Source organism: Mytilinidion resinicola (genome assembly GCF_010093595.1).
Source record: "Mytilinidion resinicola strain CBS 304.34 unplaced genomic scaffold BDZ99scaffold_29, whole genome shotgun sequence".
NCBI classification, from domain to species: Eukaryota; Fungi; Ascomycota; class Dothideomycetes; order Mytilinidiales; family Mytilinidiaceae; genus Mytilinidion; species Mytilinidion resinicola.
The window spans coordinates 173,602-196,470 of record NW_022985465.1 but is presented as its reverse complement, the minus strand read 5'-3'; the positions used below and the strand labels follow the sequence as shown (position 1 = coordinate 196,470).

Sequence of the window (22,869 nt, the reverse complement as noted above, 5' to 3'; positions counted from 1 at the left end):
CTTCCAGTTCTCCGTTCATCTCCTTCTTATCAGCCTAATTATCCCTAAAATCATTATAATCCTCGTCCAGAGTGGTCTCTCCATTTGCCGCCTTCTGCCCATCCACCAACACCACCTTCTTTTGTTAAGCCCAGCTGGGATTCTACAACCAAATCGTTTTCCATGACAATATATGATACTACTCATACCTCTCAAAATTTATAACTAGATTTTTATATTGCTATCTCTTATGAGCTCCGCTAATTCACTACTCTAACACGCCTCCACCGCAGCCCCCTCCCCATAAAGCCCCCGATCCCCCTCTACATCCCCCCGCATCTCCGGAAACCGCTCGAAGAACTCCTCGCCCAGCGTCCAAAACCTCAGATCGCGATGATAGCGCTCAAACAACGGGGAGGGGTAATAGCACCCCGCAGCCTCGTTGAAGAAAAACGTGTCGTCGAATGAAAAGGGCCAGTCGAATTTCAGGTAGCGACTGTAGCAGTAGGAGAGGTCGCCGCTGCGGAAAAGGGTGCTGTGGGTAGAGACGAGGCGGTCGCGGAGGGTGGGCCAAGCGAAGAAGTCGAGGGCTATGGGGTGTTTCGTTCGTGATTGGGAAGGGCTAGAGAAGGGGATGTTAGTGGATGGTTGGGGAGGGAAAGGAAGAGGAGGATAGGGAGTACCGGGGACGAAGCCACTCGGGAATTTTATCGAGTTCGGATTTGGTGGCGTTGAGGTAGTACTTGTGAACGTTAGTATTCTTTGGGAGTTTGTTGCAAATTCGGTGTAGTATGGAGAAAGGCGCTCACCTTCAGCAACTTAAAGCTCTTATACGCCGCCGCCAGCCTCTCCAACCGCGGCAGATGGCAGAAGAGAAACTGGTCGACCTCCTTCAGGATTCGGAGCGCTGGACTACGCATCCACTCGGCAAACGAGTCCCACCCTTGCTTGATTCCAAGGAACAGGAGACCTGCCTCAACATCATCAGAATCTAGCGTCGCAGCACCCGGCCGGAATGAGAAGACCTTTCCGAAGAGCTCGTTGCTTTTCTTCCAGATGGGGCAAAGGGCGTCCTCATTAGCGGAGGGGGTGGCCGGCTGCGCCGGGTTGCCAAAGTGTAGCACGAAGGGGCTTGGGCAGCGCCATGAGGGCCCGAAGATCTCGGGCAGGAAGTGGGCGAATGCAGCGGTATTTGGGGAGTCGGGGGTCACCTGCATGTTCTCGTCTACGGTGGAGAGGGGAAATTGCAAGCTGTTCGTACTGCCGTGGACGAGATCATCCATGACTTGCATGCCATCGACGTCGAGGGTAGAGGAATTATTTCTAGAAACCTCCCTGTCAAAGGGCATCGAGTCAAAGGTGCTCTGCTCGAGCTGGTCGTGCTCTTCGACGAGGTCCAAATGACTGGCTTCATGCTTCGTGGGTGGATCGACGGTGGTGGAGGCTGGTCCTATCGTAAGTCGGGGTTCAAAGTCAACGCCTCATGACTTCGTGGGTTGCAAGGAGCGTACCACTTGCGCTGACAGGAGACATGGGCAGCGTAACTGCCTTGCTGTTAAGCATGCCACACCCGACTACGCTCTTGACACCGTCTATTACGTCGCGCAGGCGTTCGTTTTCTTGTCGCAGCTGTTCAATTTCGCCTAGTAGGGAGGCGGTGGCTCCATTCCTGTCCTGATCTCGTAGGATCTGGATGGTGCGTTCAAGATCGGCGATATGGGATTTTGTCTTTTCTCTGATGACGCAAGATCAGTATTTCCTTGCAATAGCTTTTTCCTCGAATTCATACCTCAATGACCGTTGAGCTTCTCTCTGAGTATCAATTAGCTTTGTGTAAGTAGGATATATTGAGGCAATGTTACATCTATCGCCCGCTTCCGCTCTCTCCGCTCCTGTTCGCCGAGACAACTTGCCCTCCTCTTCCTCTTCACGACAGGAGCGATTGGGGTCTGGCTAGCAGTACCTGCATCGCTTGCTCGACGGTCCACCATGGTGTCAGTACAGAGTCAGTATAATGAGGTGGTCGAATCTCTAAGGTGAGTAATAAAATTCCAATTGAAAATTATAAAAGACGACACGTCCGTCATCGGGAAGCTATTATGGCGGACGAAGGCGCCGAACCAGGTGCCGAGGCGATGGGCCGATCCTAGGGTAAGAAAAGGCGGGGGTGGGGGAGAGGGAATGCGGAGAAAACGACTCATGATCGACCGCTTGAGGCCAATCACCCACGCGGGTTGGCAGCTAGCAGTACCTATTCCCGGTGTCTCCGCTGGTTTTTAATCCAAATCTTGCGTTAAAACCAGCACGGAAGCCGCTGCGGAATCCCACTTCGGTGAGAGTGAAGCTGCAGAACGCCCCCTCATGCCGCGTACATGATCCATAGTGCTACGGTCTCCCGGCTTGAACTAAGTCAGATGATGCATTGGCTTCGAGGACGGATAGAAGAGACTTGTCCGAAGCTATGGCAGTCATTAGTTATAGAAGAGAGCCGCTTGAATTACTCTTTACAACTTGGATGGCTTCCAGTTCGGTTTCCGCTTCTCAGCAAACGCCACAAGCCCTTCTTTCGCATTGTCGCCGTCGAGAAGCCCGTCCTTGTACCTGTCGGCCACTATTTGAGTAGCTCGCTCCACACTGGACGTCTCCCAAGCTTCCCTCAAGGATGCACGGGTGACGATAGCCGCGTCCGGTGATATTGCTGCAATCCCGTTGGCAAGCTTCACTGCCTCTTCGACGAGCGTGTCTTGCGAGGATGATATTCGGTTGATGAGGTTGAGCTCAAGAGCCCTCTTAGTACTAATCGGTACTCCCGTAAGTGCAATTTCGCTGGCAATTGGGAGGCCGACATTGCGGACTAGTCTGGCAGGTCCGCCGGCACCTGCCCATATTCCGCGCAGAGCTTCCGGGAGCGAAAATGACGCTGTCGGGGATGCAACCACCAAGTCGCTGTGAATCGTCAGACCCGCTTCACAAGTTCTTGTCATATGATCCTACCAATTCAGCACAATTTCAAATCCACCCCCAAACGCGAAACCATTGACTGCAGCGATGATAGGCTTCTTCCCTGTCCGCCGACTGATACCGCCAAACCCGCTTGGTGGATGTGTCATCAAAGCAGCTGGTGGTTTTTCTGAGGCTGAACGAAGTTTCCCAAGCTCTATGAGGTCCTGTCCTGCGCAGAATGCTTTCTTCCCTGCCGCAGTGATGATAGCTACTCGCAAATTTGGTTCCTTGTCGAACCACTCGAAGATCTGATGCATTTCCCAATGACCAGCGAATGGGATCGCGTTCATCGCTTTTTCGCGATTTATTGTTACGACCAGAACATACGGAGCTGGATATGATAGCGAGACTGAGCTGGTTGGGGGAGCTTCGGTGACGGGTTTTACAGATGCCATGATTGCGATTGATAGAAAACAAAGGGCCGATGATATGTGAATGAGCGTATCAGAGAGACTTGATTTCAATCTTTTTAGTATGCTTTCTTTAAGTAGGGAACTAAGAGATGAAGCTGTCGTAGACAGTGAGACTCTGATGACACAGGTAGAATGGACCGAGGTTGACCAGGATAGGACTGACTCGCTTGGGACGCTCGATTACTGTACCTTGGTACATGCAGATGATGTACTTAGCGACTAGGTACTCCTAGGGTCTGTCGTCAACCACCCTCTTGGACAAGATCTGTCTCTAAAGTTCGTAGAATTTTTGTTGTTTAGATGTGTTTAGGCTTTGATGAGATTGTTGTGGCTTTGTGGAGTGGAGAAAGATGTGGCAGAGTCCATTTAGAGCTCTGGTAGCTCGAACTACAAACATTTCGGCTTCTTGACGCTTGAGTGGAACTACGTATGGTTGATAAGAACGCTACAAATCATACTTGAGTGCTATGTAGCCAGCTGATATTAGTGTATAAGCTTATGTTGGGTAAATACTATTACAAGGATGGGTTTTTGTAGGACGAGTTACCGCGCATCTCCGGCCATGGTGTCAAAACAGTGAAGCGTGGCTACAAAGCTTCAGATAGCTTTATTAAAATAGTCTGGATATACTGAACGAATGTTGTTGGATTTCTCTAGCATGCTCACAGTACCTGAGTCCCTCTTTTGCTGAATGAGAATGAGAATAACATACGTCCTGGAACTTTGAAAGAGTATCATTCACTATAAATAGAGGCGCTTCAACCAAAATCGGTACCATGAGCAAGCTTGTCCAGTAGGTCTCATCATCGTCTCTTTTCGCAAAGCCGTAATTCGCAACCATGGGTATACCCTCCAAACTCCAACGCCCAAAGTCAAACACCCCTCACTCATAACACCCTCAATCATCCAACAACTGCTGCGGTGCCGCCATACTCATCCTCAATTGCCTCGCCCGCTGCTTCGCCTGTAACTCCAACCGATCAACCGCATAGCTCAATCTCTCCTTCTTCTGCCTAAGCTGCTTAAACTTCAATTCCTCAAGCGCCGTCATTCCCTTACCCCCAGTTACTGCTGCCCCGAATGACTTCTTCCGCACGTGACTTGTTCGACTGCTGGGTCTGAACCCCTCGAGGCGGCCCTCGTTCAGTTCGGATTTCTTTTGTAGGGAGTCTTCTCGGCGTTCGAGTTTGGAAAGGTGGTTATCCACGCGTTGGAGGAGTGATTCGACTTCTGGCCGGATCTCAGAGAGGAGGGTGGACTGGGCCGTGTGCAGGTCTGGCTCGGCGATGAGTTCGAAGTGCTGGGCAGAAAATTAGCAAACGAAGTTAAAGTTGTAGATTCTGTGAACAGCAATCCCCAGCGGCTTTGGTATAGGTAGAGAAGTTCTGCGAGGGGTAACGGAGACAAAGACGTACCCGCGTGGTTTGCAGCACCTTCGATAGCCTTGGGAAGTCATTGACGCCGGAATCGAGGATCGAGATGGAGGAGTCGAGCAGTTGCATGCTGGTGCGGAGAGAGGCGACACAGCCTTCGAGAGAAGAAGTCATAATGGCTGTAACCTTTCTTTGTCCTACGCGTCGCGCCAATATCCTCTCTAAACTCCCAGCGAAGAGTGTGTAAATTCTGCAATGGTGGTTTGGTGTTGTTGACATCCAACCCGCGAGCCCCAAAAGCGGCGCTTCACCCGGGCGTCCCTTAAAGCGGCACCGCAACTCTTCCGAGAGCCTCAGAATCAGAAACCCGAACCTCTTCAAAGCTCACCGACTGCCATCGACTCCCACCCACCGCAAACCCATCCCACACATCTACTCCTTTCTCAATCGAAAGGCACCATGACGCTCCTCGGCAAGAAGTTCCCTGCGCCCATCGGTAAGTCGCCCTTCGCCGCAATGGCGCTGCGGATACCCTCGTGCGGCGCCCTCGGAAGACTCTTTACTGACGGGTATGGGTGTGCAGCTAAGCCAATGGCCCCGTTTTACATTGCTGGTACGTATTTCCAGCTCAGAAAGAGGAATGGGAGGGTGATGAGGAGCTCGGGATGAGAACGAGGGAGCTGAGAGGTGTTGAGCCGGGCTAATGCGGTACTATAGGCGTCGTCGTCCTTTACGGCATTAACTCCTTCGCGAACGTGCTGGCAGGCAGTATGTTTACCCTTTCTCTACACCCGAAGATGCACTAGATGCACTCGAGAGGATATGGGACGGATGCAGATGTCCGGATATTCAGAAGAATAGGAAGCTAACATGGCACTTTCTAGCCGAGGAGTTCGCGAACGACCCAAGGAACCCGGCATTGAAGTCGAAGGGTGGTGCGAGTGAGGCGCACTAGAGAGCGTAGGGTGGAGGAAGCTACATGGAGAGGCATAGTGTACAACAGCTTTGCGGGCTAGGAATGGCATTTTGAGCGGAGCTGTATAGAAGTCATAACAATGGAGATATTGCGGCTCTAGCTCTTGCCGCTTTCGTCCATGATGTTCGAGTACATGCTGTTCGAGTTCATTCTAAGAAGCTTTTTGCTTCTTTGGGTTGTATGGAGCTATCGTTGGAGGTACTCCATGTGCTTTACTGATCCTCAAATTCAAAGTAATTCATGCTTTTGTCTCACGACCTTGCAGCCACCACCGTTACGGTAAGAACTCAATGGCACAGGTGAAGACGTAACTTTATGATTTATTCTCATATTCAACTCTCTTTCTGTTTCCAAGAATCATTTCTGGAATTCTTATGCACCTATATTGAACCCAGCCCTAGCATTCCGTCCTTTGACGAACCGGGCACCGAGCTGGGTATGAACAGGTTTGACAAATCTAACTTCCAAGCCTCGATACCCTTTCTGATAGCCAGGGATTTCAAAGACATTAATCAAGTACTGAACGTTGCTCTATCACCAGACAAGACGTTTCAGCTGCTTCGTGTTTGATACTGCATCAACGGCACGGCCCGCCATCTGCTATACCCAAACATTTAGACGTGAGGAGCTTTCAAGATGCTGGACTCTAAAATTAGTCTCAAACTGCAGAACATTCCAAGCTCCACTACCGCGGCTCCAGAACCTCAGGTGACACCACTGCGGCTTTCGATTAGGCCACTTATGTACTCTGCAACAGCGCACCAAGACAAGGCTGGCCACGGCGTTTCCCGAACACGGAACACAGTGTGACAGGTAGAATTAGGAAATACCACTCTGGGGGTGGATCGGTGTGGCTTGTGGCCGCCGACACGTGTAGGGCCGTGGCTCGCTTCAAGCACCGGAACCCCCGTCGTGGAGCGTGCTTTCAATGTAACGGCTGCGGAAGACTGGCACTGGGAGACGCAGAAGTGGGACAAAGAACTCGACGAGTCTTTGGGAAGGTTGGTTGTCAGGGCTGGCTGGACTATCAAAGCGGAACAAGCGAGCTGGTGGTGAGGTTGCACGGAAATACCAGCCTCCTGATGGGCAACCTGCTCGTGAAACGGAAGCGGAGCGGACAAGGTGAGAAAGATAGAGAGGCAGCGGCAGGCAGGGTGCGGGGTATTAGGAATAAGCAATATATGGCGATGGGCCTCCCGTCCACGGCCGAATCGGATGATTCAATCTAGCCCGCGATGCACTTGTATGCTCGCCCAGGAGAGGAGCCCGCGGCGCTGTGGACGCTGAAAGATGCAAGGTGCAGAGAGAGCAGCCAAGCGTGTCCCATCCCAAGGTCATCTGGGAGCTTAAGTGGACGGTCTAGCACCCGCCGACCAACCCTGCAGATCTTCGAGTGCCGGCTGGGCGGGAGCCAGGGAGCGCGGTTAATCAAGCGCTGGAGCCGTCCGAGAGGGCGAATAGGCCCTAAAAGCAGACTCGCCCGCCGGCGGAGAGAGGCAGGTCGACTTGCCATTCCGGCCTGATGCAGCCTGACGCAGCCTGACACTGTCTGCTGGGGCCTCGCCGCGGCCCATCTGCATGGGCCGACTGCCCATCTCGTAGCGGGCACTTGAGGAGTGGGAGCCACCGGAGGGTACGCCGCAACGGGCTCCCAGGACAGAAAGACTGCAGTTGCTACGCATCAGCTTGTCATGCGGGCGAGCAGCAGGTAAACAAAAGCAGACGGCGGCACAGCGGCACAGCGGCGCCAATGGGGCCGCTGTAAGGAGAGGCCATGTCAGCTGGGCGAGCAGGCGTGACTTGAGGAGAGAGCAGCCATGTCTGAAACCCGTGAGGCATTTCGGGCAGCTGGACGCGCTGGGAACGCGACAGCAGCCGGCACGGGCTCGCCCGCGTGATCCAGCAGCACGACTTGGAGAGAACAGGCTCACAAGCTTGGTGTTGATGTCGACCTCAGCGGTGCAAGGGCGCTATTTCTGCAGCCTGCCCAGGTGCCCCTGCACGTGACCGTGATCCGAGCGCCGTTCCAAGGTTCTTCTTACTCCGCCAGCACCGCCAGTCTGGCCGTCTCTTCTCTCCTCTTCCTCCACCTCCACCACCACCACCGCTATTATCTGATTGAGAGCGTCCTCGAGAGGCCGCCTGCCTGTACCCTCCGTGCAGCCCCCGCCTCGCCCTGTCCCAGCTGCTCCCAGACACGCCTGCACTGCCTCGTCGTGCCGCCTTCGTCGGGCCTCCACCTCACTCCACGCCCTGTACGTCGCCGACCAGGTGATTGCCTGCCCATTCACTTTCACGCCCTTCGCTGCTTGCTCGTGTTTATCCACTTCACCCCCCTCCTCCCTCTGCTAGCATCTTCCCTCGTCCGCTGTTTGCCCGTGGCCACCCGCCGGCTGACACACCGCCTTGTTGGCAAAGCCTCACTGACCGGAACCAAAACCAGGCTGAACCGCTCCACCAAACACCAAAACTCCACCACCCGCCTCCTACCGCCCTGCACTCAACACCTCTGCTACACATCAGGACAGCCTTCTTTAGGTTGACTTCTTGCCCAGCATGACGACAATGGTACGCCCTCGCCCCGCTCCCGAACCCCAAGTACGAGGCATAGCCTTTCTTAAAGTCTATGCACCCTCCGCAACACATGCTAATTGTCATTGTAGGATCTCCGTGTCGGCAACAAGTACCGTATTGGCCGCAAGATTGGCAGCGGCAGTTTCGGTGACATCTACCTTGGTACCTTCACCGGACCCCTCACCGGCTTATGCCTTGCTAACCTCCGCCAGGTACCAATATCATCTCCGGCGAGGAGATTGCTATCAAGCTCGAGAGCGTCAAGGCCAAGCACCCCCAGCTCGAATATGAAGCCAGAGTCTACAAGTCCCTGGCCGGCGGTGTCGGCATTCCCTTTGTGCGTTGGTTCGGCACCGAGTGTGACTACAATGCCATGGTCTTGGACCTCCTCGGGCCCAGCTTGGAGGACCTTTTCAACTTCTGCAACCGCAAGTTCTCTCTGAAGACGGTGCTCCTGCTCGCCGACCAGCTCATCTCCCGCATCGAGTACATCCACGCCAAGTCCTTTATCCACCGTGATATCAAGCCGGACAACTTCCTCATGGGCATTGGAAAGCGTGGCAACCAGGTCAACGTGATCGATTTCGGTCTGGCCAAGAAGTACCGTGACCCAAAGACCCACTTCCACATCCCATACCGTGAGAACAAGAACTTGACTGGCACTGCCCGCTATGCCAGCATCAACACCCATTTGGGTGTCGGTATGTCCCGTCTACCTCCACTGCACTGCCTACGCTAACTCTCTTAGAACAATCTCGCCGTGACGACATGGAGTCTCTCGGATACGTTATGCTCTACTTCTGCCGTGGCTCCCTTCCTTGGCAGGGCCTGAAGGCTGCTACCAAAAAGCAGAAATACGACCGTATCATGGAGAAGAAGATGACAACTCCTACCGAAGTCCTCTGCCGCGGCTTCCCCAACGAGTTCGCCATCTACCTGAACTACACCCGCTCGCTCCGCTTCGACGACAAGCCCGACTACAGCTACCTCCGCAAGATCTTCCGTGACCTCTTTGTTCGCGAGGGATTCCAATACGACTATGTCTTCGACTGGACCGTCTACAAGTACCAGAAGAACGCCCAGGCCATTGCCCAGGCTGCCAACCAGGGCCAGGTCGATGACTCCGATGACAAGACTGGCCGTGGCCGTCATGTCACCGCCGCCACCAACGCCGCCACTGGCGGTACTCCTGCGACTGGTACTGTCAACGATAAGCGTCGGGGTCCCGTCAATCCGCGTCAAGAGGGCACTGGAATGTGAGTTCGAAATATCTGATCCTTGTAAGGGACACTTCTCCTCTGCGTTTAGTGTTCGATGATGACGCTTGGCGCGGGGGATACGGCAATCAGATTTTACTAATCCGGTTCAAACTCATAGGCTACTTCGTTCCTCGAAGCGTGGCGGGGACCAGTATGCATCCGGAGGCTACTGATTCTTGATGCTGTTTTCCGTCTGGCATCTCTCCAACATCTTTCTTAACGGGCTGCTGCTCTAGCGCCGTCCGTACTCATGTACACCTGTGGGAAACGCGGCATTGCCGTCCTTGGACCTTTTTAGGACGGCTGACTGCTCCAACCTGGGCCAGCACATGGGTTCTACTTATCAAATTGCTTTCCTAGGACCTGGCTCACGACTTTACTCTTTGACTCGCGATGGTTACCGAGGTACGACGGCTGTTTAGGCTTCCGACCTCGACAACGACCAACCATCCGGATCATCCTGCACGGTATCATCTCTGGGATCTCGGAAGTTCCGCTTAGCTCAAAGTTCGACACTCACTTTGGCGCCGGGCATGGATAACGGGACATCACGTCACCTCATGCATGTCTGATTGGCACCTTCATTTCAAGACGACAGAGCTCAACGGGACGCAATAGTCTTCATGAAGATGACATTACCTCATGGTCTTGTTCTTGTCTTGCAGTTTTTCAACTCAACTCACCCTAATCACTTCCCCTCTTGCCCCATTTTGCTTTTTTTTTGGTTTTTGCTGCGTTGCCGATGTTTTCTCTTTTTCCCACGACTGTTTTCCTTCAGCTTTCACTCACGACATGGTCTGCCAGCGACTGGGGAGGTTTTCAGATCATACTTACAGGGGACGACATGGCTAAATTGCAACACTGGTGGAGATGGAGACTGGTGGGGTCGGACGTGACGGTTCGGTGGTAGAGGGTGGGCGGGGGTCGGAGCCGGACCACATGGGCTTTAATCACACACATACCTGGTATATGATACTGGGGACTTACTGGAGAGGGCCATTTTTAGGGGCGCTTCCGGGGAGGTTGAGGGTGGAACTTGATACGCTGGTGTGGTCCGGGGTTCGATGGGTGGGTGGGGCTTTGGTAGAAAGTTTTGCTGCTTCTAATTTTATGGGTTTCTCCTTAGCGCGATGGATGCTTCTTGCTGCTGCTGCTGCTGCTGCTGCTGCTGATGGTGATGATATGCTGTGACACTATTGCTGCTGCTTGGAATGGCTTCGGTAGATTCTGGTCTGTAAGTCGAACCTTGCCTCGAGTTGTGTTCCATCTGTCTGGCCACTCAAATCAAACAGAACGACTATCTCATCCCCGTGTTTTTTCTTGGAGAAAGCCTTCCATGAGTATTCGCCATCGTCCCCACCCCCAAGTCGATAAAGTAGGCCTTTACTCATACCCGCCGCCGCTTCTGCAATAACTCTTTCCTTTCCGTCTTCTGTTTCCCCTTTTCTTCCCCCCCCTTAAAAGCTAACGCACCCACCCACCCACACCGCTATGCATTTCCGGAATGTGAAAAACCTCTGGAGAAAGGGAGATGGATGCCCTCGAAAAGATTCGTAGCTGTGACGGACGTCGTTCCTCAGGTCAGTCTACTACATATTTCGAAAATTTCCGACCCTCCCCCCCCCCTCTCATCACTAATTTGCCCCAGCCAGCTCGGTTGGTAATCTCGGCCACCATCGTGTGTAAGCCCGCGGCCGGATCGTTAGGCATTTATATACCTCGCGAAGGTAGCGTTTGTCACTAAACCGTCGACAACCTCCACCTGGCTGGGGGTCTTTGAGTTCGATTTCTCGATTCGAACCTTACCACCCTCTTGTGTTTTAAAAAGTTCGAGTTTTGAACTTCGGGCGGGGCCTGGTTTTAGTAAGAGAGAGGCCTGGAAGGCCTGGTAAAAGAGGATGTATGGTATGCAGTTGGTTGCGTGAGGCTGAGAGTGTGGGCCGGTTAAGATATGACGGATTGAAAAAAACACCGCGGGCGGGCGGGCGAGACTTAGAGAAACCCCACCATCCGGGGTGGCTACACCCTCGGGGGTGGCTACACTCTCGAAAGAGGGTGGTGTTTTGCTCCTCAGATAATAATTTTTTTTTTTGCCCTCTATGCTTATGCCACCACCACGTATTATGACACGTAGACGGAAAACAAGGAGCACTTAGTTTTTTTACTAAGCAACATCGCTAGCGGGGAAGAAAAGGGGATCTTCAAAGGCGTGGACGTAAAATAGAAAGCACGTAATTAGGCTAGCTAAGTTTAGCATCTATTATGGGAAGCGGCTGGCGGTTGGCAAAGGGGAGGATATGTACAGCTTCCCCCGGAACGGCACCACGATAGGGGATCCAGCCCCATGGAACTGGTGTAAGAGCAGATTGCTCTGGAGGTGCCTGAACTAGAATGGACATCTACGAAGCGAAACGAACAATTGTACAGAAAACTTTACCAGATCTAGGAGCCGGCCTCCCAAAACATTACATTGTAGCCAGCCAGAAAATATTATACAGTATACAGTCCGCCGCACCACAATCCACCAACAGCGCCAAACAAATCACACAGCAACATGCCGTCCTTAGAAAACATGCCCAAGGAGAACCACACCGGAAAACCGAGAGGATTGTAATTTTCTGCAGAAACTAGACCAGAACGCCGAAAATTTGTGCTCCAGCAGCCCACCAATGCGCCATCCAGCAAAGGTGTATGCTGCTTGTTTTACTCCCTTTAAACCTTGAAGCGCCGTGATCAAAAAATGAAATTGGAAGAAGAAAATCAATCCTCCCTCGTCGACGCCTCATCATCCTCGTCGTCCGACAGAAGCTCTGCCTCAGACCGTTGTTGTAAAAAAGTTGGACGGTCGTTCCTTTTGAAGAAGTCATCAGCAAAAATCCCGAAGCAGGCAGGGAGGCAGGTAGGTAGCAGGTCCCTACTCCGGCCTTGGCCGCTTCGCTCCATGCGGATTCCGGCTGTCGCTGCCCGCCGCGCCGTGCTGAGCCTGGAAGAAGGCCGGGTTGAAATGCGGTTGAGCGGGTCCACCGAGACCAGCCGTAGCACCTGTAGCACAACCCGTTAGCGATTTGTTCTCTTTCCTGCCGTTGACAAGCCTGGCAGAGGCCTACTGTCCTTTTTCGGGGGAGGATGATAATGAACGGTAGTACTGCATACCCATTCCTTCCATACCGCCCATCGCGCCCATACCCATGTTCGGCATACCCATGCCGCCCATCATGTTGCCCATGCCGCCTCTTCCACCCCGGTTCTGAGGCATGCCGCCGCGCATCCCGCCCATCATGTTGCCGCCACGGCCAAAGTTGTTGAATTGATTCATGATGGCCATTGGATTGGGCGCACCTCCGAATCCAGCCATTGGGTTCGCCGCACCGTAGCCGCCAACACCCATGCGGTTCTGGAAGCCGCCCATGTTTCCTTGGTTGCGGTGTTGAAAGTTGCCTCGCCCGCCGCGGAAGTTGCCGCCCTGGTTGTAGTTGTTGTTCTGCATGGCACCCGAACCCCCTTGACTGCCGCCGAAGTTGCTCAATGTCGACCGGTTGTTCTGCGCGCCGCCTTCCTTGCGGTTGGGGACGTCCTTGGGAAGCATCCGGTAGGGGTTTTTGTGCGCGGAGTAAAAGATTGCGGAAGGTTTCTTGAAATGTTGTTGGCCGTTGCCGAATGATTCGAGCGTGTGCTTGAGGGCTGTGGCAGCCTGCATAGATTTCATCTCGACGTAGACTTGACTATCAGAGTAAGAGTGTTAGTAAGAGTTCCCGCATACCGCAGGCGAGTGGGCACTGAACATACCCCTTGCTTTTGCCATTGACCTTGTGCTCGTTGAAGGTTACGTCCACAAGCTCGTCCTCACAGCCACTCTGGTTTGCCCATCCGCGGATGTCGTCCTCGTTGATCCACCAGTGGAGTTCACTGATGAGCAGTGCCGACGAAGCACCTGGATCAACTGGTCGGTCGTCATTCTCCGCCTTCCGCTTGGTTCCTTGTTGTATCGGAGCTTGTTTCGGGGGCTGCGACTGGTTATGCGCAGAGCCGCCAGTGCTTGCGATCTGCTGCGTGTCGTGGTATTGCGCGCTGCCGTTGGTGATTTCAGCTTGGCCGTCTTCTTGCTTCACTGAGGTGTTCGCTTGGTTCGCGTTGTGTCCATTGGTCTGCATTGCGGAGTTTGGGCGTTCTGCGTCTACGAGCGAGTCTGTTTGCATCTCAGTTGTAGCGTCTGCCTTGACTTCACCTCCACTGTGCGTATTATCCCGCGCACCCTCTGGGCTCGCATAATCTTCACCGTAGATGTCGATGTCGAAGTTATCGTCATCAGCCATTGTGAATGGAGTCAGTCAGAAATGTGTGGTAGGTACGAAGGGTGAGGGTTGGAAGGGAGAGAGGCGCGCAAATAATGGCGGTCTCTTCTGATTGGCTTGTAGATACTGGATGTGGCCCAAGGCTACAAGTGAAGATACACGTCTGTAGCCGGAAAGAGTATCAGCGAGCTAAGCTAGTAGAGGAAGAGAAGAAGCACTCAAGTCCGGCTCCAAGCACTGCTTATCGTAACCCGCCAAAGTGAGGTTTTCAAGAGGCTCTGCGAGGGATGGTACATGCAAAGGGAAGACAGGCGGATACGTACACTTCCCCAAGGCTGCAGCAAAGACAAATCTCGGAAATTCGCGGAGACGCGAAGAGCTTCAAACGTCCGATCGCCTCTGGCAGATGCGGAAGATGGAAATGACAAGTTTGGGAAAAGATGAAGCGGCTTGAGCTTGACAGGTCTGCCCGCCGTCCCAGTACAGGTATGAGTGCAGGCGAAACGTATGGCCAGGTACAACAGCCGTGAGCTACAGCGCAGAAAGAGCAGCAGTGCCAGCGATGATAAGAAGCAACAGAAAGTGAGGAAGAAGCGCGAGGCAGGTGTTCGCCGATGGATCCCTCTCTCCGACCCTCTCTAGAGCGCGTTTGTCCAGCGAAATCTTGCCCAAATCCGCGGGTCGTGCAGGTCGCGGGTCCTAGACAATCAGTGCGGCCTCCAAAGGAGCGAAGGCGATAATGGATTGGATACCTGGTGGAGACAGTGGTTGGAGAGGAGGTTGTCTAGCCGGGAGAGGAGAGGAGAGCTTCAGGCTGAGGCGAGAGGAACGCGCTCTGGCGCCAAGGCGCGGAGACGGCCGAAGATTGCCCGAGCCGCGATCCATCTCGAATGTGGCCTCTTGAAAAGGGTCCCTCGAAGTCAACCACCCCAATTCCGACTCTTTCCTCGCACTCCTCCAGCGACTCTTGCGATCCATCGAAGCATTCCACAAGGGCCAGAACAGCAGAACCCCTCTCACGTCCATCAATCGCCAAACTCCCTCGAAGATGTCCGACCAACTCAAGGAATTCGCGGATATGCCGCAGGAGGTTCGCGTCTACATCCAGCTCCCCAGCAACCATCTCCTCACTGACATCCTTACAGTTTGTGAAAGACGGAATGCGTACGTCCTGCGCCGACCGCGCTCTCCAATCGAAGCCACGGAACTGACAGCACCCTAGAATTTCTGAACCGTTGCACGAAGCCCGACAAGCGCGAGTTCTGTCCGTATACTCCTGGTCCAATTACCTAGACTCTGTGCTGACATCAAGCAGTGAAGATCTCCCAGGCCGTCGGTGTTGGATTCATAGTCATGGGCGTCATCGGATACGTCGTCAAGCTCAGTACGCTGCGCCGGGTTCGAATCCATTGAATCACAGGAGCTAATTGCACACAGTCCATATTCCTGTAAACAATATCCTGGTCGGCGGATCATAGCGGGCTTTTCAGTTTGAAGGAGATAGGAAAGGGCGAGTGGATAGGAGGCGGCTAGCTGGCGGGACCTGGGACTTGGAGGTGTGATGTTAGAATACACCTGATGGCTCACCTTGGGCGGACGACGACTTAGGGTTGGAATACAGCTGAGCTTGTCGCGGAGGATGGGTTGTAATCGTATTTCACAAAAGGTCCACTGGGCAAGCGGGAGTTCAATTGACATGGATTGTTTCGGGCAGCTATGCCAGAGTGCTATTTCATCTACAGCGAGTGTCATATCGCATAATCCAATCGTTGAAAGGCCAAGGTGTCCAGTGCTCTAGTTCTACGAGTGTATAGAGCCGGACGGTGGAGTAGGGGTATGAGAAAAACACCCGAAGAGCGGGATATATCCACGATTGAGCCAATTACTCGCCTACTCGCCTACTCGCCAAACCAATCAGGGTCGTCATCGTCATCGTCATCGTCATTGATGATAACCGTTCGCCGTGCTCTCGTGCTCCTATATGTTGGAGCGGCGTAGAGGCGATCATCATGTTCTAGCTGGGCATTCACCCTTTTGCCCATTCTCGGCTCAGCCTCATCTTCGTCCACGCCGTCGTTCCAGGAGTGCACCGTACACGTGCCGTTCGAGATACCCCAGCCATTCCATGAGGTTGCTAGTGGTTAAAATTAGTACTAGTGGAGGCCAAAGCAATGAAGTAACAACTTACCGGCAATGACGGGAGCATCAGGATGCCAACTGGCATCTCTGACGCAGGTTTGCCAAGCTCCTCCATTCCTGCCAATGAAATCGTACGTCTCTACGAGGACGCTGGGATCTCTTGGCCGTGAATTTCGAGTCGCCGTCAGGACGTCTACCTTCCCAGCCAGCGTAGCGTCAAGGTTCCAGATGTACACTGAGCCGTCGTAACTCCCGGAGTAGACGTATCGCGAGTCTGTGCTCCCAGGTGGCGAAAAGTGACACCGAATAAGAGTCTTTAGCACCTTGTGGCCTCTGAACGTTACAAGGGAGCAGTCATGTGGATGCGGTCGGTAGTCGTTATCGTCGTAAGCGTTGGTCCGGTATTCGAAGTTAGTGGTATAGGCGCCAGGGTCAATCTGATCTGCTTTCTCCTTGCTCAACATTTTCCGGAGATCCCATAGCTTTGCTGTCTGGTCTTTGGCGTTGCTGAGAACGTATCTTCCGTCACCTTTGCTATCGACATACGTCAGACCTTCGGTGTGGCCGAGGAACACACCCGCTTCCCGTCCGTCGCCCATGCTTCTTCGGTCCCATACTTTGAGCGTGGTGTCATCCGAGCCGGAATATAATATGTGAGGTGATTGAGAGTCGCCGAAACAGACAGCGTTGACATCCTCGGAATGTCCAGGAATGCGGAGGATAGACTGCTGTCGCTCTATGTCGTAAACGTATACGGAACTATCGCCTGTCCCTGCCACGATCTCGCGGCCATCGCCTGAGAATCTTATTGACCAAATCTGTCACGTGTCAGCGTTAAAGGAAAGTATTTGGAAGTGTGAATATATACCCCAAAGAAACCTTGAGCTCTCCAACCACCTCTTTGGCGTGTGCCCAGATGTGCGAAATCTAGAAGTGTAGGTTCGGACTCTTGGTTTGGATCGGTCGCGGCTAAACACACAACACTGCGGATAGAGCTATAGGCTAAAAATTGGTTGTCCGGACTCAGTGAGGCATCAGTGATGGTCCATTGGCCGTAAGGATACACAACGGTCTAGAGGACTAGATTAGTCTGTGTGTTGGTGTGAAAACCGGCATTCCTCACCTTATAATACTTCCAGTCGTAAGGGTTTGAAGTGTCGTACATCCGCACCCTGAAGTCCTGGGCGCAGGAGAAGAAGAAGTTTCCGTCATTCGAGAACTGGCCAGAGTAGCAACGAGCGTTGTAGTTTATGATTATATCCGCCTTCGAGGATGGTATTAAGCCTTGGCTCATCTGATGATTGCTGTTGCTCTGTCGTCCGGTGCTTCCGAGGCCCAGTTCCCTTCGCATGATCCGGTACTGCAGTTTCTTCTTTCGTGTGATTGTGTCCTCCCGACGAGTGTTTGATCCAAAGTTTCCCGACTCCATAAGTGCCCTGCCTTCATCGCTCGGGACCTTCTGAAATGCTTTCCTCCCACGGCCCCGCCTCGCCCGCGGATTTACCCCTCCATATCCAGTATCAGGTTCACTATCATCATCTTCGTCTTCTATTCCTGAAAAGTGGCGGAGGCGAGATGGGTGGCCTCGGGCGAGAAGTCGGGTTAGACCGGCGTGGCCCAGTAATCGCATTAACTGCTCCTGTGTGACTGCATCCCCATTAGCCAGAGTAGCTAGCTGAGAGCTACTGAACAAGCTCGTACTGGTTATTGGCCGTGGCAGTCCGGTCACGACCGCTGGTGCTCTATCCTCATTTTCTTCTTCTTCTTCCTCATCGTCGTCGACTTCTCCCTCTTGCTCGTCCGTTTCGGTCATCTCGAACTCTATCTCTACGCCGCTAAGGTCTTCCGGAGCATCTGCAATAAACTGATTAGCAGCCAAATTCTTTTGAGAGAGCATTCCTATAAAGTTTCACGCAACGGGAATGCACCATGATAGTCCCCATCCTCATCATCTTCGTCGTCGCTACCTTGCGGGGCATAGACATAGTTCATGTCGTCATCTTCCTCATCGTCCTCCCAATCCGCAGCATGCGGATCGTATACTGCGACTCGAGGATCCTCTCGCTCGTTTGTGAAGTTGTTGCCCGTAGAGCTGGAGTGAGAGCCGCTCATTGTGGCTTTGAATTATGTGTACCGAAAGATGAAGGTTGGAGCTTGAGAGAAGGTGCTTTGGACGAGGGATGAACACTCCACACGCGTTTAGCGCGGATAAGTGCATTCGTTCGGCAAACATCCGGTTCGGATATACGCTTTATCTCCATCAAGTGGCGGCATCGACCTCATGTCCTCATCTTCCATTAACGGAGGCACTCGTACTCACCACAGCTCTAGAAACATTGATGCTTCTGCAATCTCACAAGCCTCCGAATAGAAACTATTTTGCATCGAGAAATGCCGGTTCGCTGCTAGGAGTTCGACTATTAGACCGAAGATTACAACCTAGTCCGAGGTCCCATTACGACCCAGCAATCACCATGTCCTGAACTCGACCAGCGATGGGCCCTGGCGATATCGTCTACGCCGGATACAACACGTACATTTTCACTGACTGAGTCCGTGGTGTATGGTACATATCCTGCCTCTCTAAGCTCGAGAAAATTGGTCTACGAAGTAGACCTGAGTAAGATAATTTGAATTGGGCGCCCTAGCTCACGTGGCCCGCAACACTACCACGAACGTCGCCTTCTCGCATGCTCCGTGCCTGCGGCCGTCAGATCTTCTTTTGCACCGCCTTTTCGTCTTGCCTGACGCCATAACGTTAAGTCCTGCCGACGTCTAACTAGTTGGACGACGTCTGGAGAAACGACAGGCTGCTTTTCGGTATCGGAACACCAACCACGAACGGTAGGACGCGGTGCTTCCAAGGTTTACAGATGTAGTCCTTGGAATTGCATAGGGCTCATCTTCGCAGTTATGCAGGTTTCCGAAGCATTCAACACGCGTCTTCGCGTACCTTAACCTATATAAGGAGCGTGAAGCCGGAGCAGACTGTGAGGGGAAGGGGTGCAGCGGCAAGGGCAGCATGAAGGCCTTGGAATGTAAGCCCAGGGCGTGAAGCCTACAGATTCCAGCTCAAATCTAACCCGATCCTATGCACGCACTTTTGCTTTATCTCTGCAGCTTCACGCTTTTGCGGCTTCGCACTCTGAGACTTCACCCCTTGCTGCTGCACGTCCTGAGGCTTCACGCTCTGAGGCTTCACGCTCTGAGGCTTCACCCCTAGCTGCTCTACACTGCTGCTGTAGCCTTCTGCTACCTCGGTCTCTCCGGCTCCACGCTCTAGCGCTTCACAATCTGCCACGGTCTACTCTGGCTTCACGCTCCTTATGTGGGGTAAAGTGCGTAAAGCGCCAACCTTGGAAGCACCGCGTCCCACCGTTCGTCGTGGTTGGTGTTCCGACATTAAAACGCAGCCTGTCTTCTCTTCATATATTGATGGCATGCATGAACTTCTTCGAACCCACATCCTGCTGAACACGTCACCAAGCCTGACAGGGACCTTCTAGAAGAGAATGACCTAGGGTGCTGGTTTAGCCTCCAGAAATTGGATGTCCCCTTGTTGGGCTGCACCGACCGATTGGTCCTAATCGGGCGCTTCGAGAGCTTGGAGGGTGATCGGGTTCAAACTGCATATCCCGGTGAGTAGATGGACCAACTAGGTTCTTAGCTCGACGGCCCGACCCGCTAATAAACTCCTTTACTACATTTAATCACACATGTCAAGATACGGGGTAACAGGTGAAGTGTCCTGTGCTTCCACGAATGCCAAACACGGATCCTGGTTGAAGCTGCCCCGCACCTCGCTGGCGCGGTCTTCTTACAAAGGTAGCTGCGGCGTGGTCGATCAGGGGAGCCTGGTGGGAAGAGGTAGGATTCTAGGCAGAAGGGCCGAATGCGCATAAAGGTCGCGAAGGTGGAGACTTTAGGGTTATTGGTTGTTGGAAAGGGAAGAAGGAGGAGGAGCAAGCGAAGGAGGAGGAGCAAGCGATGGACGACGCGAGATTTTTATACCCCGCGAAAGCGCCGGCCGGCCCGTGCGCGCGCCTTGCCCAATGCGGCGGTCGCCGTTTCCTAATAACGTACGGAGGTGCCTACAATACCAAAAGTTGTGGCCGCGCTAGTCGAGGCGCTAATCGACACCCCTGTTCGAGGTGTGCTCACGACTTATGCGCCATCAAAACATCAACAAAATCTGCCGAAAACTGCTCGGTTAGATATCCAAGATCGTACGGAAAATTCATGCCGAAATTTAAAATATTTCATCGTTGCAAAAGGGAGGTATCGTGAGACGAATATCATCGAGGACTTTGGTGTTCCTCGCGCTAGTACTAGCGCGGCCAAAACTTTTGGTAGGCACCTCCGTAGGTGATGGGGTTATTACGCACGAGGTAGTTATTGCGTTGGTCTAAGCTTCACACGTATTCCGAATCTGTGCACCCGCCAAGCTTTTTTTTAATGTTCGGAAGCGTAATAACTACCTCGTGCGTAATAATCCCATCACTTACGTTATAGGCTTACTATTTACTTTGGAGAGGGCTAATCGTACACCCCCTAACGAATAATCGTACACCCGCTAACGAATAATCGTACACCCGCTAACGAATAATCGTACACCCCCTTTCGAATAATCATACACCCCCTACTTTACCGCTTCTGATAGGCTCGGAGGTCCGGCAGGATGCCTCCGAACATTCACCCTTACGTCTATCTGCACGTGCATCTCTGCCGTATGTGAGCTCGTACGTAAGACTATACGTAAGGCTATACGAATCGACATGGCTATACAGCCTCTCCGTTTTACGGCGCATCCTTTCCAATTTGTATAGCCTCACGTACGGCCTTACATACGGCTATATAGCCTTTCCAATTTGTATAGCCTTACGTACAGCCTTACGTATGAGCTGTATATACAGTTGCATAAATCGGGCAGGATGCACTGTAAAATGGAGAGGCTGTATAGCTATGCTGATGTGTATAGCCTTACGTACGAGCTTATATATGAGGTCACATGCGGCCGTATATACAGCTACACAAATCAGATAGGCTGCGCTGGAGGCTACGTGGCCGCATTTGGAGACAGCATTCAGAATTAGTGAGCAAGTGAAGCGAGCCAATCGGAAGCTCTGGAGCAACCCTCTAAGCCAATCAGAAGGCGGTAAAGTAACAGGGGAGTAGGGGTGGTACAATTAGTCGTTAGGGGGTGTACGATTATTCGTTAGTGGGTGTACGACTATTCGTTAGGGGTATACGATTAGCCCTCCCCTTTACTTTATATAGCTAATTCTAAGAAAATAGATAATTATATACCCCCTTTCAAGTAATTATAGGGCGTTGCTTCTCCCACACCCCCTAATTCCTAGATGTACACCCCCTTTTCACTATACATACACCCCCTCCCCCCCTGTCGTTTCACCACCTTCTGATTGGCTCGGAGCACTACGCCGGAGCTCCGGGCATTCACCTATACATCGCGTGATGCTATACGCTAGGCTATACGAATCGGCGTGCAGCCTTTCCGATTCGTGCAGCCTCGCCGATTTGTATAGCCTCACGTACGAGCTCACGTACGAGCTCACGTACGGCTATACAAATCGGCGTGCAGCCTCGCCGATTCGTGTAGCCTCACCGATTCGTGTAGCCTCACCGATTCGTGTAGCCTCACGTACGAGCTCACGTAGTATAAGTATAAGTCTAAGTCTAAGTATAGATAGAAATTCTATTCTAGAAGTGCCTACGTGTCTACAAGCATGCCAAACCTGTTAAAACCTCACCTTATTACGGCTCCTTTGCATCGAGCCTAGCCCTCTCGCATCACCGCCTCCGCCTGCTCAATATCTCGGTTAATTTCCGCCTTAATATCTTTATCATACGTCGCAAGCTGACGTAGAAGCTCCTCTCGGCTAAGCCTCTGTGCCTGAGGATGAGGCTGAGGCTGAGGCTAAGGCGTAGGCTGAGGCGTAGGCTGAGTACTATCTTGCCTCTGAGCTCGTGCCTTTTTCCGTGGTACCTTATCCTTTGCACCCGGCGGCCGGCCGCGCTTCTTAGCTGTATGCGCTGCTGTATGCGCTGCTGTATGCGCTGCTATATTGTGGACGGAGAAGAAGAGGATGTAATCGATTGTGATCAAGGCCGCATTTGGAGAGAGCATTCGGAATTAGTGAGCAAGTTAAGCGAGCGAATTGGAGGCTGCGGAGTAGCCCTCCGAGCCAATTAGAAGGAGGTGAAGCGACAAGGGGAGGAGGGGGTGTACGCGCAGTGAAAAGGGGTGTACGTGTAGGAATTAGGGGGTGTGGTATTAGCAGCGCCCTAATTATATACCTTTTACCCCTCTATTACTTTAAATTATAATTTTATACTTATTATACTTAAATAGTAGAAATAAGCTAGGTATTCTACTATAACTTATATATTATTATTATTAAATTCTATTACGCTGGTGTAGCTCCCGTTAGGGTCCATGCAGCTGTTCTATCTAGGCTAGTTTACAAGGAGAAACCGTTTGCTGCCATGCAGCGTTCGGATGAAAACCCCGTCCTCTGCGGTGTATAGCGCTGAGCGCTCTTCTCGTTGTTGTATAGCTATTGGGGACACGTGGTAGATCTATCAAGTCCACCACGGAATAAGCCATCGTGATGCGTCTTCCTAAATCTGTCCGGGTTTTGCAGTCCAGGCATATTATATCTAGCTAGCTAAATATATAGCAAGTTGCAAACATGAAGCTACCTGCCTAGCTTCCTTGCCACAGTTTTCCACACGGAGTGCTTCCACGGTGTCCGGCCCAGATTAAACCATCTCCCGCCTGCATATACCTGATTTGCTCCTTAAGCCTATCTTGCAGCTTGCCTCTGCCTCTTAATAGAC

General features: G+C 52.6%; 8 protein-coding genes across 8 annotated transcripts; 3 read left to right on the top strand and 5 right to left on the bottom strand.

The window, feature by feature from the left end:
• Positions 1-252: 252 nt before the first annotated feature.
• BDZ99DRAFT_548152 (uncharacterized protein) lies at positions 253-2,331 on the bottom strand (the record flags this gene model as incomplete). The annotated part of the gene is made up of 6 exons (XM_033726912.1): positions 1,842-2,331; positions 1,769-1,791; positions 1,491-1,714; positions 789-1,423; positions 663-721; positions 253-601 (listed from the first exon to the last, which is right to left on the bottom strand). Exons 1-6 carry the CDS (start codon positions 1,968-1,970, stop codon positions 253-255), a joined length of 1,419 nt encoding a protein of 472 aa, XP_033569879.1. The 5' UTR covers positions 1,971-2,331.
• Positions 2,016-3,523, bottom strand: BDZ99DRAFT_454146 (ClpP/crotonase). Its single transcript, XM_033718363.1, has 2 exons — positions 2,974-3,523; positions 2,016-2,925 (listed from the first exon to the last, which is right to left on the bottom strand). The coding sequence occupies exons 1-2, from the start codon at positions 3,375-3,377 to the stop codon at positions 2,484-2,486; spliced, it is 846 nt and encodes a 281-aa protein (XP_033569878.1). The 5' UTR covers positions 3,378-3,523; the 3' UTR covers positions 2,016-2,483.
• Positions 3,524-4,013: 490 nt separating this feature from the next.
• BDZ99DRAFT_468582 (DASH complex, subunit Spc19) lies at positions 4,014-5,038 on the bottom strand. Its single transcript, XM_033721287.1, has 2 exons — positions 4,811-5,038; positions 4,014-4,695 (listed from the first exon to the last, which is right to left on the bottom strand). The coding sequence occupies exons 1-2, from the start codon at positions 4,940-4,942 to the stop codon at positions 4,294-4,296; spliced, it is 534 nt and encodes a 177-aa protein (XP_033569877.1). The 5' UTR covers positions 4,943-5,038; the 3' UTR covers positions 4,014-4,293.
• Positions 5,039-5,165: 127 nt separating this feature from the next.
• Positions 5,166-6,056, top strand: BDZ99DRAFT_468580 (uncharacterized protein). Its single transcript, XM_033721286.1, has 3 exons — positions 5,166-5,264; positions 5,352-5,381; positions 5,486-6,056. The coding sequence occupies exons 1-3, from the start codon at positions 5,228-5,230 to the stop codon at positions 5,572-5,574; spliced, it is 156 nt and encodes a 51-aa protein (XP_033569876.1). The 5' UTR covers positions 5,166-5,227; the 3' UTR covers positions 5,575-6,056.
• Positions 6,057-8,300: 2,244 nt separating this feature from the next.
• Positions 8,301-9,578, top strand: BDZ99DRAFT_491929 (casein kinase I isoform epsilon; the record flags this gene model as incomplete). The annotated part of the gene is made up of 4 exons (XM_033723134.1): positions 8,301-8,312; positions 8,408-8,480; positions 8,531-9,019; positions 9,067-9,578. The coding sequence occupies 4 exons, from the start codon at positions 8,301-8,303 to the stop codon at positions 9,576-9,578; spliced, it is 1,086 nt and encodes a 361-aa protein (XP_033569875.1).
• A 2,913-nt stretch (positions 9,579-12,491) lies between these two features.
• Positions 12,492-13,890, bottom strand: BDZ99DRAFT_491928 (uncharacterized protein; the record flags this gene model as incomplete). The annotated part of the gene is made up of 3 exons (XM_033723133.1): positions 12,492-12,619; positions 12,731-13,299; positions 13,364-13,890. The coding sequence occupies 3 exons, from the start codon at positions 13,888-13,890 to the stop codon at positions 12,492-12,494; spliced, it is 1,224 nt and encodes a 407-aa protein (XP_033569874.1).
• Positions 13,891-14,846: 956 nt separating this feature from the next.
• On the top strand, positions 14,847-15,753 carry BDZ99DRAFT_468577 (protein translocase SEC6). The gene is made up of 5 exons (XM_033721285.1): positions 14,847-14,959; positions 15,015-15,033; positions 15,092-15,133; positions 15,185-15,253; positions 15,307-15,753. The coding sequence occupies exons 1-5, from the start codon at positions 14,918-14,920 to the stop codon at positions 15,345-15,347; spliced, it is 213 nt and encodes a 70-aa protein (XP_033569873.1). The 5' UTR covers positions 14,847-14,917; the 3' UTR covers positions 15,348-15,753.
• Positions 15,754-15,767: 14 nt separating this feature from the next.
• BDZ99DRAFT_400825 (WD40 repeat-like protein) lies at positions 15,768-18,120 on the bottom strand (the record flags this gene model as incomplete). The annotated part of the gene is made up of 6 exons (XM_033716188.1): positions 15,768-16,003; positions 16,058-16,826; positions 16,877-17,080; positions 17,180-17,655; positions 17,710-17,862; positions 17,937-18,120. The coding sequence occupies 6 exons, from the start codon at positions 18,118-18,120 to the stop codon at positions 15,768-15,770; spliced, it is 2,022 nt and encodes a 673-aa protein (XP_033569872.1).
• Positions 18,121-22,869: the final 4,749 nt, after the last annotated feature.